We start from the raw sequence: 16,845 nt of genomic DNA, 5'->3' as shown, positions 1-16,845 counted from the left end.
AGCTACTTAAGAAGCAAGTTCTTACCAAGTATATTGTTTGTCGCTAAAGTTTTTTGTTTGAATTGTCTATATTTAAAATTTACAGTTAGGTATACATATTTTAAATATTTTTGGTTATGTTTCTTTTCGATCGTTTTCCACATACAGTGATCCACACTAATATTTGTATCACACATTTTTATACATACATACCCACACATATAATATTTATAATAACATATGCAAATAACTAAGCACAAAAAGTTTTAAAACTCTTTCGAAGCTGCAGGGAGAAGAGGAATAAACATTTCCCATTCTTAATGTAATTAATAAAATAAGAGCTAAAGCGCAGTGAGCGCAGCAAAGTAAATGAATGGCTTTCTTTATACTTGTAGGTATATGAAAACCAGTATTTTTTACGACGATAAAGCTTAACGGTTGGCTAAAAGTGTCGTTGGTTGATACACAGTCAGCTTTCTTTCGTTGCATTCAGAGTAGAATTGAACTCGGCGCGGTCAAGTTTGTTGTGCGCGGTGATATTTGCAATCAAAGATAACACAGTGTTATTTATTTAATTTATTTACTGATAATTACAAGATATGAGCGAGCAAAAGTACTTGAACTTGAACAATGGCTTGCGGATGCCTATTATTGGTTACGGCACTTGGATGGTAAATATAATATATTTTAATAATAAAATATATTTTTAATTTTTCAATATTATTATATTATTTTTTAGCTAAGAATTGTTGTAATCGAAAATTTTTAATTAAAAAAAATGTTTTCATAACGCTTTATATCGTCACTTAAATTGAGTTTTTAAACAATATTTTCAGCTTCCGCTGACAGACATAGCCAGTATATAACCATTTTATAACCAAAACTTAATTTTTTTTCTATTACTGGTTTCTATTATATCGTTTTTCCTTCGTCTGTAAACTTATGGAATGTGATGTTACGTTATTTTGCATTTTAGTTGACGATATGGAATTTTACATTTTGCCGCACTTAGTGAAGCTGAAAATAGTCGTTAAAAGGGGTGTGTTTGATTGCGGGCAGCAACTTGTTATAAAATAAATAATTGCTGGTCAAAGTGGTGAAAAGTGCCGCGCCCTTTATTGTAGTTTAAAGTAGATGAAGGTCTTAAGTTTTAGTTTTGGTCAAGTAAATACGCCCAACGCCAACAGAAAACCTATGCTCCATATCGGCTTAGTTGCCTTACTATTATTAAAAGTTGCAACTTTTATATGATTTTGAAAAAAGAAATGAAAAACGTTAACTTTGGTTACACAGAAGCTATAACTTTCAGAAAAAAACAGTTTTCCATGCAAGAACTTGATTTCTATTGTTCAGTGATAAACATATAGTAGCTAATGGTTCCATATTGATGGTTTCGAAAAATGAACATGTGCCAAATTTCAGTTCAATATCTCATAAACTGAAGGACTAACAAACGGTCATGGCTAAATCGACCCAGCCCGTCACGCCAATCATTTATTTACATATATACATACATTCCATAGGGTCTCCGACGATTCCCTCTGGGTGTCGAGAACTTTGTGGGAAACTTAATATTGTAAGTTAAGGTTATAACAAATATAATTATTCTATCCTCTGGTTGTTGCAAACTTCATCGGACACTTCATATTACCAGTTAAGGTTATAACAAATGTAATTCTTCGATATTGGGCAAAAGTGTCTTCGCGAAACGATCTTCTGACTTCTCTTTTTTATAGCGAAAACTTTCCTAAGAAAATTATTTCGTTTTTAAGATGCCTTTTAGTATTACTACGAATTCTATAATGAGTTATTCAAAGCGTATATTTAGTCTTTTACAGGCTAGTCCTTCTTCCTCAAATTACGAGTTTATTGATATCGCTGGACAACTTACCTTCGATATGTCAAAAGCTCTAAGTAAATGCTCTTATAGTTACTTAACTACAAATCATTTCCGTTTTTAATTTCATGCATATTCAGACTAAATTAACTAAGCTTAACCTCACCCACATATTTCAGTACATTTCCTCCAAGTTTATAGAGCATTTTATCCAGGCATATATACTAAACAAATATATAAATAACTTTATAATTGTATGCAGTGAGCAAAAAGATTAGTGAAATATGAAGAAACGTTAACCTCAGTTGCACCGAAGCTATAATACCCTTATCAAATACAAAAGATTCCATACAAAAAAATACAAAAACTTGACTTTCGGTTAATTTATATGGTACCTACATATATGCTGTAGTGATTCGATCTAAAAAAAAAAATCCGGAAATTCTACGTACCAATGTTTTAGACAATATTCCATGCCAAATTTCATGCAAATACCTTGTCAAACAAAAAAGTTTTGCCTACAATGATTTAATTCCGATCGTGCTGTTTGCATGGCAGTTATATGCTATAGTGGTCCGATATGAGCGGTTCCGAGAAATGAACAACTTCTTGAAGAGAAAATGACATGAGCAAAATTTCAGATTTATGTCTTAAAAACTAAGGGACTATTTTGCATATGTACAGACATATGGACGGACAGACATACCGACATAACTAAATCGACTCAGCTCGTCATGCTGATCATTTAGATTGCTATGTAATTTATAGGAGCCCTGACGTTTCCTTTTGTGAGTAAAAAACTTTAGTGGCAAACTCAATAGTATACCCTGTACAGGTATGAAAATGTAAATGGATAATTAAATTGATGCATCAATTTAGCGCGTAATTGGCTTTGAAGTAAATGTTCTCATATTTTAATTAAATAGCAACAAACATGTCACGTGTATTAAAGACATTAGTTGCTCACTTTTAAAACCGGTTAGTGGTTTTTGTTTACACTTTTTTTGTCAATAAATTACAGCTTTCACTGAGTATGTCTAAAGGTACACATAGAGTATGTACCAATAGAGTTTTGGATGCTGAGCCAGATTTTTTAAACAAAACAAAGAAAGAAAATCCACGAAACCGGCAATTGAAATGGTTTGTTGCATTCTTTTTGACTTTCAGTAATGAAAACGTGCCCAAGCGATGACTTTCGAGTGGTTTTAAACACAAAAGCACTAACGGAGAACAGTGACTACGCATATTTACATATATTTATTTTATGAGTATAGAAAATGTAGTATGATCGATAAGCATGAACAACCAGAAACAGGTTTAAAACTGCTTATCACACATGTAAATGCAGTTTTTATGCAACAGGTGCATTTATGAATAGAGTTAATTTAATAGTTACGTTCTTTACAGTATATCAACTACTGATGTATTATATACGAGTATTAAGAACACTCAGAGTACTCCGAAAGTGCTACTCAAAAGACTCGACAAAATCACATCATTAAATTTATCTATACACAGAGAACACAAAATAATTATAAAGCTCTTATGAGAGCTGAGAATTTTAAAATTATTCTAAACTACTTGCGTCACCTCATAACTTAGATGAACTCGTAAGTGCACAGGAGATACTAAAAATCCTAACTACACAAATTTTTTAGAGCATTTTTTTATTAAGTAAAAAAATTTTTACTTCAAGACCATTAACAATGCCTGCAGAACTTTCAAAAGATGAAGTTTTATATTGTATGGGAAGCCAGCTAACTAAATTCGTTTGAAAATTTTACTGCGCAAATTTGAAGTACTAAGATGTCTGTCCGGCTGTACCGAACCCATAACATCCTTCATAGGCGCGGTTTAGCTCTCTCAGCGGTTTTCAATTATGTTGTACCCACGGAACCATTTCTGTCGAATAAAGTGGCTGGGGCTTCATTATAGCATTGTTTTTGGCCAAGAATTCACGAACAAATTCATTGATCCATTGAAACGCCAGCACATAAAAACACTTCTAGCCTTAGTGACTACTACGGGAAGTTTTATCGTACTTCTGGAGCAGGTAAAGAGTGATCAATTTCGAAGTTCCCTACTTTTTTAAATAAAAAACACAGAAACTTCAAATTTAATGGGGAATGTTTATAGTCATTCGAAAAAACATTATTTGGCATTTTTTGAAGATTATCTCCTTCAAATGTTGGTCGCGGCTACGTCTCAGATGGTTCATCCGTTGAGTGCATTTTCGATGACCCATTCGAGCATTTCGACTGGTAACTGGCGAATAGCACGCGCAAGGCTTTGCTCCAAGGTCTGAATAGAAGTGGGTTTGTCCGCATAAACTTTACATACCCCCACTGGAAACAGTCTAACGGTGTGATTTCGCATGATCTTGATGGCCAATCGACTGGCCCAAAAGATGAAATTATCTGCTCAGCGAAGTGATAAATTCATTGATTGATGCAAGTGAGTGGCGCCGTCTTATTGACACCAAATGCCGCCGAGCTCACTAGTTTCAATTTCAGGCATCAAATAGTCGGTTATCATGACGCGATAACAGTCGCTATTGACGGTTACGTTCTCATCGGCATCATTTTTGAAGAAATATGAACCAAATCACATCAAACCGTTGTTTTTTCTGGATGAAATGGCAGCTCTTAAAGCTCTTCTTCGTCCCAAATGCGGCAATTTTGCTTGTTTACATACCCATTGAGCCCGAAATGGGTCTCATCGCTGAACGGAATTTTGATCTTCTTGGAACTTTTCAAGAGCCCATAGAGTGAAGTGATGTGGCTTGGCATGGTCGAGCGGTTTCAGTTCTTGCAAATGCTGTATTTTATATGCTTTTAATTTAAGATCTCGACGTAAAATGCGCCAAGTCGTTCCATGCGGCGCTGCGAACGGCGCCCAGTCGACTCTTCACGCGTACACCCTCATCAACTGCTGTTATATTTTCTTCACTGCGTACTGGACGTAGTATATTCGGTCGTATATTATCAATAATGAACGCTGGGTCTCAGGATGGCGATGGTGTTGCGAATAGTACGCTCAATAGGCGGATTATGTTGAGCATAAGTTGAGCGAAGCTCGCAAAACACATTCTTTCCAGAGCGTGAAGTTTCGTAATACAGTTAGACGATTTATAAACGTTGTTCAGGCATTAGTCTCTCCATGACTCACACGTGATCTGCCAAAAAAAGTCCATTGAAAAAAGTGTCTCTATTTGAATCACCTTTTATATCGAAATAATAAAACAGAATTTCGACAATAGGACTCTCCAAACCCGCGGAGTTTTAATTTTAAAACTACCGTTATTTTTTTTTATCACAACTACAACTGGTATAACTAAGTCATAAATTCAACTACAAAGGAGAATATCAAAATTAAGAGGGCATCGGTAGTTAAAACGTGGGAATATGCGTTAAATTCAGATGTTACTTTTGAGACAAAAATAGATAATATCGGGGTTTCGAAACCTAAAATAAAGATTATCAAGGTTCAGGTTGACTTTATACCATATACATACAAGTATATCGGCCAATATGTAACATACATATATTTAGTGAGCGTACATTCTTAGATATGCTATAGTTTGGTTAAGAAAATGGGGGAAATCGGTCAATCCATATTACCCTAACCCACATTTCAAGATTATGATTGTCGTTAGTTTATCAACTTTGTGTCACTATATCGGTCAAATTGTAAAGTACCTTAAGAAACCTTATTGAAAACGTGCTCTCGAGCATACTTTATTTCAATGCAGGAAGTAATTGAAATCAGCTCGGAAGGTCTCTAGCTTCGTTGTACATAGTTAAGTGAATAAATCGATTTAGACCTTTGTCTAAACTACATGCCATAATTTTGTAATTTGTTCTTATATTCAATAAATTTTAATAAATATACATATTTCGCACATAAAGAAGAATGGTGTAATGAGGCTAAATGAGGCTATGAACTAAAATATACTCGTAATTTATTAAAATACCAAAGCAACGTTTTCCAAAACTGGAAAGTAAGTTTAAAAGATCAAGAACCACTTTGACCACCTTACTTAAATATATGTACCATTGTACCATTGTGAAATCCGGCCCTTAGGGTTATAATAACCATCGAATTTCTTAGATTTTGCAATAACGCGTAGCCTTTTGCTCTACAATTCCTTATATAGGCTAGTGAGGAAGAAATCAACACTGCTGTAAATGAAGCGCTCAAGGTGGGCTACCGTCATATTGATACGGCACCGGTGTATTTAAATGAAAAGGCCATTGGAAACGTGTTAACCAAGTGGTTTTCTTCGGGAAAAATAAAGCGATCCGATTTATTCATCACTACCAAGTTACCACCACCAGGTATTTAAGAATTGTATACTATATACTATGTAGTTTATCAGTTGTGTACCTAAAAGAGCTCTTGTTCACCCGACAGGTGCCGACAGACCCGATCTAGTTGAACTCACATTGCGAAAATCGCTTGCGGATCTACAGCTAGATTATGTGGATTTATACTTAATACATACGCCAATAACTGTGGTTGTAGACGAGAAAGGTGCATTTAAGCACTATGAAGATGGAACCATAATTGTTGATCCCAGCACGGATCTTGTAGCTATTTGGAAGGTGAATTACACAACGCACGGGTCTATGAATATATGTAAAAATAATTATCTCATCTTGGTTTAAAGGAAATGGAGGGTCTGGTCGCAAAAGGCTTAACCAAATCGATTGGAATTTCCAACTTTACTATAAAGCAAATCGACAGGATCCTTCAGAACTGCACCATCAAGCCAGCAGTCTTGCAGGTCTATACCTATCTAATTAGAATTATGTTAAGATTATAATTAAACTTTGTATTACTACTGCCGTAGATCGAATACCACATTTATTTGCAACAACCAGAACTGATCGAGTTTTGCAAATCTGCAAATATAGCCGTGACCGCCTATTCGCCACTCGGCTCCAAAGGTGTGGGTACCTTGAATAAGAGAGCTGGAGTGGAACGTGAATTACCCGATTTACTAGAAGTGCCCGTGGTCAAAGAGATCGCACAAAACCATAGCAAAAGTGAGGCACAAGTGTTGCTACGCTGGATTGTGCAAAAAGGTATATCGGTTATACCAAAGAGTACCAATCCTAAACGCATGTACGAGAATAAGAATATCTTTGATTTTAAATTGAGGGCGGAGGAAATGGAACAGCTAAACAGTTTGGACGCAAATATACGTGTGGTGAATTTCTCATTTTTCCCAGGGTGAGTAAACCATAAGAAAATAACAATACAAATTTAGAAAGAATACATTTTATTTTTTGTTTTTTTTTCCTGCTACAGCGTTGAAAAGCATCCAGAGTTCCCTTTCTAAGTGTTTTGGATGGTAACGCATGGTAAACAACAGCCGATTTACTCTCTTAATATGTATGAATTATTGTAAACTGTTTCACACGAATAGACAGAATAGACAGACCCTGGGGTGCACACATAAAATAGTTTAGAAATCAACAACAAAATAAACACATTATTAAATCGCTTCAGCAACTGGCATTAAAGTTTTCGTTATTATTTTAAGTTCGATGGCTTGGGGTTTTACTGTGCTCAGATCTTTACTCTCATCTTGCGCCGCTGGTGAATTGTTGATTGGGGTGATGCTTTCAGCGCTCTCCTTGCTCTCCATTGCTTCTGGCAACGTGGGTGCCGGCAACGTAGCTTTCGCCTGGCTGTCTGGCTCGGACATCTCAACTTTCACATCTATTGGTGGGTCAATGTGACAGACCTCACCATTGCAACTGATGCTGCTGTACATACATACATATATGATAATATATTTTAGAACTTGGCTCAAGGAGTTATTTGTAACAAATAATACGTGTTATCCGCTTTGATAGCTGTTAGGTAGGCGCGCAAAAGGCGAAGTCAGTGCACTAAACCACAGCAACTTGGCAAAAAATGTAAAAAACAGGGCTTTGAAAATAGAGGCATACACATATTAGAGGCAATAAGTATTTATTACACAAAAGTGCTTACAATATTTGCAAAATAACACATAAAATCGAGATAACTTTACGTCATAAGGAGTACCGCAGCATTTACGGCGAAGGAACACACCAAATGTGAAATTTCGAAAAAAATCAAAATTTTTATCTTCATACTATACACTTGTGCTCACGCAATTCAACCGCATAGACTAATGCTGAAGTCTATGAAAATTATAAAACAAAAATAAATTCATAGTAGATTGAAACTCATTGGAAGGCACACTCACATTAAAAAAAAAAAACTGAAATTTCAACTTGAGATTTGTTATTGTAAATCACGGGTTTTTCGATATTAGGTCAATACAGTGGACCATCGCCCCGGGCGCAACGTCTTGGGGGGCGGCAAAATGGTATTTAAAAACTCAAATTCGGGCAAAAATTCCTGCAAACTGTGTCAAAAGTGTACAAGATATAGAGCGAAAATGGGTTTTTTCTATGGCTTTTAATAAGATGTCTTGTAAATTTACTATCAATTTCCTCAAACACCGTATTGTGAGAATTTGGGAACTTCAGAATTCGCGTGGCTTCTAGTTCCTAAATTTTATATACTTAATATCGAAGATATTTTGTAAAAATTCACTTTTGTTCGAACCACCTCATGAAACTTGTAGGTAGGTAGATAAAGGGGGGCAGCAGAACATCCTTGGCCCCGGGCGCCCGAAGTAGTAGCTACGCCACTGGGTCAATAGAAGTAGAGAAAAATATATTAAATAAAAAATACTGTATGTTTGGTACATAAGCAGGTAAGTTTACACCGAACTTCATTAAAGAAAACAAATGTGCAACATAAAATAAAAAAAACCCGAAAGCTGAATTTTCCACTTAAATTTTGAGGTTATTTGAAAAAGGTCTGTATGTAAAAGTTATAGATCTTTTAATTATTTTCAACATTGCCATATAACTTAGGACTAGTAGTTTTGGAGGAAATCGAGATAAGCCGTTTTTAATCCTTAAAAATTCAACCATGCTCCCTCCCTTTCTTTTCTCGATCTCAGATTTAATCTGACGTTTCCTGTGAGTTTCATCCTACCATGTTTTTTTATAACTTTTCAACGTTTCGACCGTAGGTTTTCAGACAATATTCTCTAGCTCAGAAGATTTTTTAGTTTCATCCACGCAGAAGGCCGGAATGCAAAAGTAAGGATTTTTTTTTTATATTTTCTTTACAATTTTTACTGTGTATCCTTAAATGCACTTAAAATGTTAAAACAACTGATGATACACAGTTTTTGCTTTTATTACCAAAAATTGCGTTTTTAGGCTGTCACACTGGATGTGCTTCTTAAGTAATTTACAAAATCAAATTGCATAAAACAATACTCGCATATGTACAGGAAGTATTAGAAACATATTGATTAGTCTGTTTTTATTGTTTGCTGCTATGCTGTTATGCTGAATGTTTAATAAAAATAACTTAGTCTGTACACCAGGGTTGCAAATAATTCATAAAAAATTATTGAATTACATAGATTTTCAATTTGGAACCCCTCCATTAAAAAAAAAAGTTTTATCGCAAGCAAATACGGGTTTGAAAAAAATTTTATCCCAAATATTGGATTGAAGAAATAAATGTAATCTCAAATACTCGATTAAAAAAAAATAAAATGTAAATTAAAAAAAATGTTTTAGAAATTGTATATTTTCGCGTTTGTGCTTTACCATTTTCAACAAGAACAAGCCATCATCTTTCATATTCTAGAGCACTAATCGACAAATAGAGATTTAACATTTTTTATTTTATAAAATTTTTAAATATTCAACTGTTAATTCCAAAAGTAGAATTACAAATTTTAAATTTATTTTAATGTTTAACCAGGATGTTGGAATATAATTCTCAAAGCGGAATTAAGGCTTAAATTTTGTTTTTTTTTAAATTTTGATTAAAAAATTCGCAACCCCGGTATCCACTTAAAACTTGTGGCTTGCAGAAGTTCATCTTTTCATGCCTTCTTAATTTATATGTATTATTATCTATTTGCTTGTAAGCATTTATTTACTATTATTATTATTTATTTATTATTATTATTATTATTTATTTATTATTATTATTATTATTTATTTATTATTATTATTTATTTATTATTGTTATTTATTTATTTTTAATATTTATTTAATACGTCTTTTTTATATTAATTTTTTCTATGTATTATTACAGAGTTGCAAATAATGCATTAAAAAATAATTTAATTAACATTTGAAATAGTTTTTTTTCTTTTTATTTGTATCAAAAAAACAGGATGAAAAAAAACATCAGAATAAAATACAAAAAAAATCATATTAATTAGTAGTTCAAGTTAAAAATAAATTTTTACCAGATTAAAAAATAAAAAAGAAAATTATTAATCCCAAGCATATAATTAAGAATTAAAAAAATATAGAAATTGGTTTAGAATTAACGTTTACGTATTTCATTTATATTAAAAATAAAAAAAAATTAAAAACAATTACATCTAATTTTTAATCCCAACATCGGTATTAAAAAATTAAAATTTTATTTTTTAAGAAAATGTTTTTAATTATAAAATTTGCAACTCCTGATTAATTATTTTTTTATGCTTGTTTTATTTATTTCAGTGCTTATTTTAGTTAAATGATGTTTGTGTTTTTTTATTTTTATATTTAATTTTATTTATTTTATTTTATTTTATTATTTTTAACAGCATTTCATTTTTCATAAAAATTTATTTTATTATTTCTATATAAATTTTGGTTAAATGATGTCAGTGTTTTTTTTTATTTTTATATTTACTTTTATTTTATTATTTTTAACAGCATTTAATTTTTCATAAATTATTATTTTTAAATATTTTATTTTATTTTGAAATAATTTCACTTTTTATGCAGTTTTATAACAATTTACTATTTAACAAACTCGAGATTTCCGTATTGTATATTATCTTTAATCTCATTTTTTACATCGTACAAAATTAAATCTTAAGCTAAAACTATTATAAACAACTTTTCATTTTGTAAAAAAATGCAATACAAAAAACTCTAATTACATATAATTTTTTTTTTTGGATAGTGGGCGGATAAAAATTCGTTTAGCAATTTTAAATAATTATATAATATTATTTAAGAAAAACAATAACATGACATGCCACAAATGTACACAGAATTTAGATTATTTAATATTTTCATTGTTAAGTTCGTTTATCATTATTTAAGTAGTTTTATATTTCAAAATTTTCTGTGATTGCGTACAACTTGTAAGCTTACATAAATATATGTATATAGCATATAGGAGTTTAGTACATTAGTTACAGCATCAGTTGATAATGTCTTTATCAAACTATTCGAGGTAGTTATGCCAATTGTTTAACATTAATACATTCATTGGAAAATTCGGAAAATTTTTTCTTGCAATTAAAATTCTTTTTAGTTTATTTAGTGTTAATAGTCATAAAAGGAATGTCTGCGTTCGCTGAAAATACAAAGGGATAATAAGGCAATGCAATTTGAAACTTTAAAATCCAAAATGATGTGGTGAAATGGAATTTAATGCAAACATCAAATTTTTATTTTTTTTTCAAATGAATCGTTAAATTTTTTTGTTAAATCAGCGCATACGCACGTTAGCCCTTAATCCAATGAATGTTTATGGATTGTTATGTAAGTATTAAATAATCAGCTGTTATAAGTTAATGTTGTATTAGCCTAAAAGTGTTAAAAGCAGCATGTTTTTGGCATTAAGATAAATACACTTTAATGCGATGTACTGTTATTTGCGTTAGATGCTCATGTCATTTAGCATGTGTCAATGCGTTTGTTAGGCAACTCACGTCGCGCGGGTGTCCTCATCGGAGCTGCGCCTACAAAATGCACCTTTAATTATTTTTTTACTTGCGATTAGTATAAACGTAATACTCACCTTGCATCTTCGTTGGCACGCATGGCTACGGCAGCCACTTCAAATATGCCTATGAAGAAGCAAAGCATTAACGGGCCGAAGATCGCACCCTGCCAGCCAATCCAATACATGCCGCCGGCGATAGCCAAACCAGTCAAATATGGGTGTCCACCGCTGAAATTAAAAAAAAAATAGTGATTTTCATAAAAAATAAGAAAACACGTTAACTTCGGCTGCACCGAAGCTATAATACCCTTAACAGGTGTATTTTTTATAACATAAAAGCGTATAAAAAGATATACAATATATATTGATTTTTATGAACTGTTGTTGACAGTTTATATAGCAGCTGAACAATTGGTTCAGATCTATGCAAAATTTCGTTAAGATACCTGGTCAAATAAAAAAAAAATTTCATATAAGAACTTCATTTTGATCGGCCGGTTTGAATGACAGCTATATGCTATATGCGGTAGGATATTCCAATATATGAGCGGCTTTTGTGGGAGAAAAGGGCGTGTACAAGATTTCAACCCGATATCTTGAGTTTTTAAAGGGAACCGGTTAGCGCATATAAGGGCGGGCAGATAAACAATAAACACCAAATCGACTAAATTCGTTCCGGTGCTCATTTTTGTGTTTACGTTTTCTTCTGAGTGTTATAAATTTTTTGCCAAATTTAATATATACTGTTCTGGGTACAAAACTATTTACACTATAGCACAAACTTACCCCTTCATCTCCGCATAGATGGCGGCCTCGAAATACGGTGGCACGAAGAATTGCAGTAGAAAGAGCACAAGTCCGGCATAGAAGCGATCTTGCGCCAACCACAACTCTAACAAAGCCGGCAGCGAACACCAATAGCTGCCCAAAAATGGTGCTGCCGACAAAATGGCCGCCAGCGCCGATGGCAGGAAGACAATGCGCGCGCCAAACACTGTATGCACCAGCCATGTGAAGAGACCGGTGAATATGGAACACTTAAACATGGAGATTAGTACGCCCGAAATGGAATTCTCCAAAGCATCGGCGATTTTAGAGCCGGACGTTGAGAAGCCCAAATATTTGGTAACCTGTAGTGGCGCATATTTCGTATTACTGCTCGAAAGCAAATAGAATAGCGCGGTAAAGAAGACAATCTGCGTGCGAAAGGAACAAAAAATTTGACAAATATTAAATTTCCGTATAAAATGTGTGTGTATCAGCAGATCACGTACCATATCGAGTATGAACTCCACACACGCTTGACCGCCAGACAGTAGCAAAGATAAAATATCACCCGTAAAGCTCATGATCATCGAGAGATTCGTGCGTATGATGTGCCACAGAGATTCAGCCACTTCCAGTATGGTTTGTGTGTTGCTCTTCGCCCAGCCGATAATGCCCTGTTTTGCCACTAAAACTAGCTCTTTAAAATGTCCTTTATTAAAAACACATTGCAATTGGTTAGCTTCTGAAACATGCAGTGAGCAATGAGCAAGTACAACAAGGGGGAAAACGAACCAAACGAAACGAAAATCCTTCATAGTATACATAAAAATAGGAGTATATGTATGTACATATGTGTGCATGTACATTGGAAAATATCGTTGAGAAGTCACAGAGAGTCCCGTTATCATTGCATACTTAACACGCTGATATACTTCGGGTGTATTTAAATTAAATTTAGATGGACTTAAGATGGAGCGCGAAAGTTTCTTTTCTAACTTTGGTATACTCACTTTATTATGGCGTAATAATTTACTTTTCTTAGGGCGTTTCTTCAGGAAAGCCTCGCATTGGTATAAATATAGCCTTTTCTGAGCTTCAAACTTGGCATTGTAGAAAGTCAATTAAGAGTTTATGGATGTTAAGACTTAATAGAAAGTATGTGCGCTTTTGTTAGAGCTTAACAAATGTGAAGTATTATTATTTGAAAATAAATGATATGCGGAAAAGAAAGCACTTATTTTCCGACACCGATGTTTTTGTAGATGAAGTTAATTTAATTGAATTGTTAAAATTTTCTCAAAAGTTTTTGACTTTTATTATTTTTCTAACAAGTGTTAAATATAATTTAAAAAGTTCGCCTTCATTCGAAAATGCGTATTTTACGAACAGTATTGCTACATAGTATAAAGAGTATGTATGAGTATTAATGTTGCAATGTGTAAAATATATATATAAATTTTTTAAGCAAATTGTTAGTACAATTGTCATTGCATTTGGGTCATAAGTGGATTAAAAAGTTAAAACACAAATGAAGCAACTACATGTGGAAATTTTTAACTTACCAGGATTATCAACAATTTCACCGAAAGTCGTTTTGAGGGCATCTGTTGGCACACGTGGTCCATAAGCCGAGTCAGATTTATTAACATCAATCCAGTACTGTATTAAACGATCCCAGACATCTAAAATTTGTTCCTTTAGCTTAGTGGCATGTACGGAATCGGCTTCGGCTAGCCAATCATCGATGTACGTTTCGATTTTCCGACGCCCATAATGATGCGCATTATCCAAGGCATCATCGATGGATGACTGTATATTCTCAGGTAATATATCGATCAATTCCGGACGATCAGTAATTGTTTTGTTTATCAGATCTTTGCCCAAGTAAGCAACTTCAATGGTTTCCGAATAGATATTGACACAGAAAAATACGCCAAGAAAGACGATAATTAACAACATGAGTATTATCATCAGTATAGAAGTGACCAAGTCAACAGAGGACTTTAATGAATCGCGTATTATGGCGTTTATTTTGTAATTCAATTCAAGTACACCGGGCAAACAGAGCGGCAGTACGGCAGAATGATGTTCAATAGCCCAACTCTGAGGGTTAATACAAAAATATGGTTTAATTTGAAATTATTGACAATTAAAAACAATCATACCTTTAAGTTTTCATAGGCTTCATTGATTTTATTTGATATGAACGCCGTAAAGCCAGTCACATTGCCCAACGTGTATAACAAATGCAGCGATATGGGTATGGCGGCCAATATGAACATCCAAACATTGCGATACAAAAATGTTGCTACGCATGCGTAGAATAAGCATTTGAAGTAGATGCCACTTAGGTGTGGCACCTCATTTTCATCTAACAACTCAGTATTGTCCAGCGAATCCAATGTTTCGCTCAAGGAGACATCTTCGACGTCGGAATGCAAACTTTGCTTCTTCACACTGATGTTGCTTACTGACTTTTCAAAGTCAGTTTTGTCTAGCAACTTTTTTAATTTTTCTATACAACTGCTAGATCCTTCCGCAGTGCGCATATGGTATATAATTGATACACCTACATACAACATTATCAAAATAAAGGCAGGTACTTGTAGTGCGCCTAAAAAGCTGCAACCATAACTAACTATAGCCACCCAAAGCGACTGGCCAGCCATGACGAACTTGGTGCTATTTTCTGGTCTCCACAAGAAATATACCGACGTCAAGTATACAACAATTATTGCAATTAACTGTAAAATAAATATTGTGAGTGCTTTTTAGAGTTACCGCATTATGGAAGTATGAGTACTTACCAGGTAGATATTAAGAAAACCTATTAACTGCACGAAAGTACTATGCGAGAAAACTACAAAACGCCAAACGGCACACAGGAACCCTTTGGGTGCATATAGCACCAACAATTTGATACAAGTAGCTACGCCCACGCCTGCTGTCAACAATTGCCAGTGTTCGTGCAGCCAACTCACCACTAAACTACCACAATGTTCGGTAGCTTCAAGCGGTGCCAAACATATTGATACCAACACATTAGAGTCACGTTGCTCCAAGCGCTCAAACCAACCATTCAGCAATTGCGCTAAGCGTCTTTTGAAAGGAAAGAGCACTGCTCCCATCAGGAATGCCCAGAGTAAAGGACGCACGAAAGGACCTAGTATAAAGCAGACGGCAATAAATGCTGCAATGCCGGCAGCTATTAAAAAATTGTACATGGCTGCTTTGAAGGTTTCATGATTCTGCGAACGCATACGCATCAACTTGTTAAGAACGCTGTCGAAGGAGCGATCGCGCCTAATCGAGTCGGAACGATTCATTTTGTGTGTAAAAAATATGTACTGCTGTCGGGCATGCAATTAAAGGCTGCAAAAGAAAATAAATTTTAAAATAAAAATTGAACACAATATAAAAGTTTGGATATTTTAATTTACAAAGGTTGTTCCAGCATTTACTATCAACGATTTTACAAACACATGTACTTAAGCATACATCATCGCTATAGCATATAGATATTCAACTAAAAATAGCAAAGTTTTACCACAGATATGTGACCAAATGCGTGCTGATGACGTACGCCACTTCGGCCACACCTACTGCCTTAAATTAATAGCTTGGCTTATACGGATAACAACTAGAATTTCGGATCAAAGCCTTGGTTTATATTATTCACAAACTAGCGATGGATGACTGTATATCAAATATATTTCAGCAAATTATTCTCTATCAACAGAACGAGGACACAAAGATGACGTCAGTGTACTTGACTAACGTTTCAAAAAGTTCGGCTAGTTGATTTGGCCTTTCGGTTCTTCAGCAATAACTCACTTATATCGTTGTTGTTACACTGCTTTGCAATACTATGCTTTATCCGGCTTAATTTAGAATTCCATAATTAATTAGAGCATAATTTTATTCACTTGGTACTTTCGTTCGTATTTAATCAATTGTTTTGTACCGTGTTTATTTTGTTTACATCAGTTAGCATCCACTTTTTATGAAACCATTCAGAGTTGTCGTGAGCTGATAGCAGTGTGGATATCAGCTGTTGTGGACACTAACTACAAATTTAGTATGATTTTTGAAGATTTGAGTACCCAGTACTAATTAATTTAAAATATATATTCTCAAAGCAAAGGAAGCGAGTAAAACTTAAAAAGTACATATCATAAAATATTTTATAGCAATAAATATGTTTAATACTGATTAAGAAACCACTAAAAACTGTCCACAAGTAATCGGTTCGGCAACATTCCTCTTATAAACTATTAAACAACACTAATCTGTACCGTCGGCACTTTATAAGAATTTCGGCAGTTAAATATCTGAAGTGGTGAACACACAATTTCGTTGTGGCCATACTAATTCCTTTCACTTCAATGAAATTTTAATATTTTGTTCAAAGTGAAATTTTTTATGCAAAAAATAAGTAAATAGGTCAATAT

The 16,845-nt window shown here is 33.8% G+C and overlaps 2 protein-coding genes across 7 annotated transcripts; one reads left to right on the top strand and one right to left on the bottom strand.

Moving 5' to 3' along the window:
* Positions 1 to 459: 459 nt before the first annotated feature.
* On the top strand, positions 460 to 7,344 carry LOC126750976 (aldo-keto reductase family 1 member A1). The gene is made up of 6 exons (XM_050460857.1): positions 460 to 650; positions 5,973 to 6,153; positions 6,230 to 6,420; positions 6,486 to 6,602; positions 6,669 to 7,051; positions 7,130 to 7,344. Exons 1-6 carry the CDS (start codon positions 579 to 581, stop codon positions 7,158 to 7,160), a joined length of 975 nt encoding a protein of 324 aa, XP_050316814.1. The 5' UTR covers positions 460 to 578; the 3' UTR covers positions 7,161 to 7,344.
* On the bottom strand, positions 7,211 to 16,403 carry LOC126750941 (transmembrane protein 245). 6 transcript variants are annotated; one of them, XM_050460789.1, is made up of 9 exons: positions 16,229 to 16,403; positions 15,202 to 15,766; positions 14,560 to 15,138; positions 13,957 to 14,497; positions 12,901 to 13,103; positions 12,413 to 12,822; positions 11,702 to 11,854; positions 11,613 to 11,642; positions 7,211 to 7,590 (listed from the first exon to the last, which is right to left on the bottom strand). In XM_050460789.1, the coding sequence occupies exons 2-9, from the start codon at positions 15,718 to 15,720 to the stop codon at positions 7,317 to 7,319; spliced, it is 2,709 nt and encodes a 902-aa protein (XP_050316746.1). In that variant the 5' UTR covers positions 15,721 to 15,766; positions 16,229 to 16,403; the 3' UTR covers positions 7,211 to 7,316. The 6 variants fall into 6 exon arrangements, with proteins under 6 accessions (XP_050316746.1, XP_050316748.1, XP_050316749.1 ...); XM_050460791.1 differs by having other exon boundaries at positions 12,901 to 13,091; XM_050460792.1 differs by having other exon boundaries at positions 12,901 to 13,079.
* Between the last annotated feature and the right edge of the window lie 442 nt (positions 16,404 to 16,845).

This window comes from Bactrocera neohumeralis, chromosome 2, assembly GCF_024586455.1.
Source record: "Bactrocera neohumeralis isolate Rockhampton chromosome 2, APGP_CSIRO_Bneo_wtdbg2-racon-allhic-juicebox.fasta_v2, whole genome shotgun sequence".
Taxonomy (NCBI): domain Eukaryota; kingdom Metazoa; phylum Arthropoda; class Insecta; order Diptera; family Tephritidae; genus Bactrocera; species Bactrocera neohumeralis.
The sequence above is the reverse complement of the archived record's forward strand: the minus strand, read 5'-3'. Positions and strand labels throughout refer to the sequence as shown.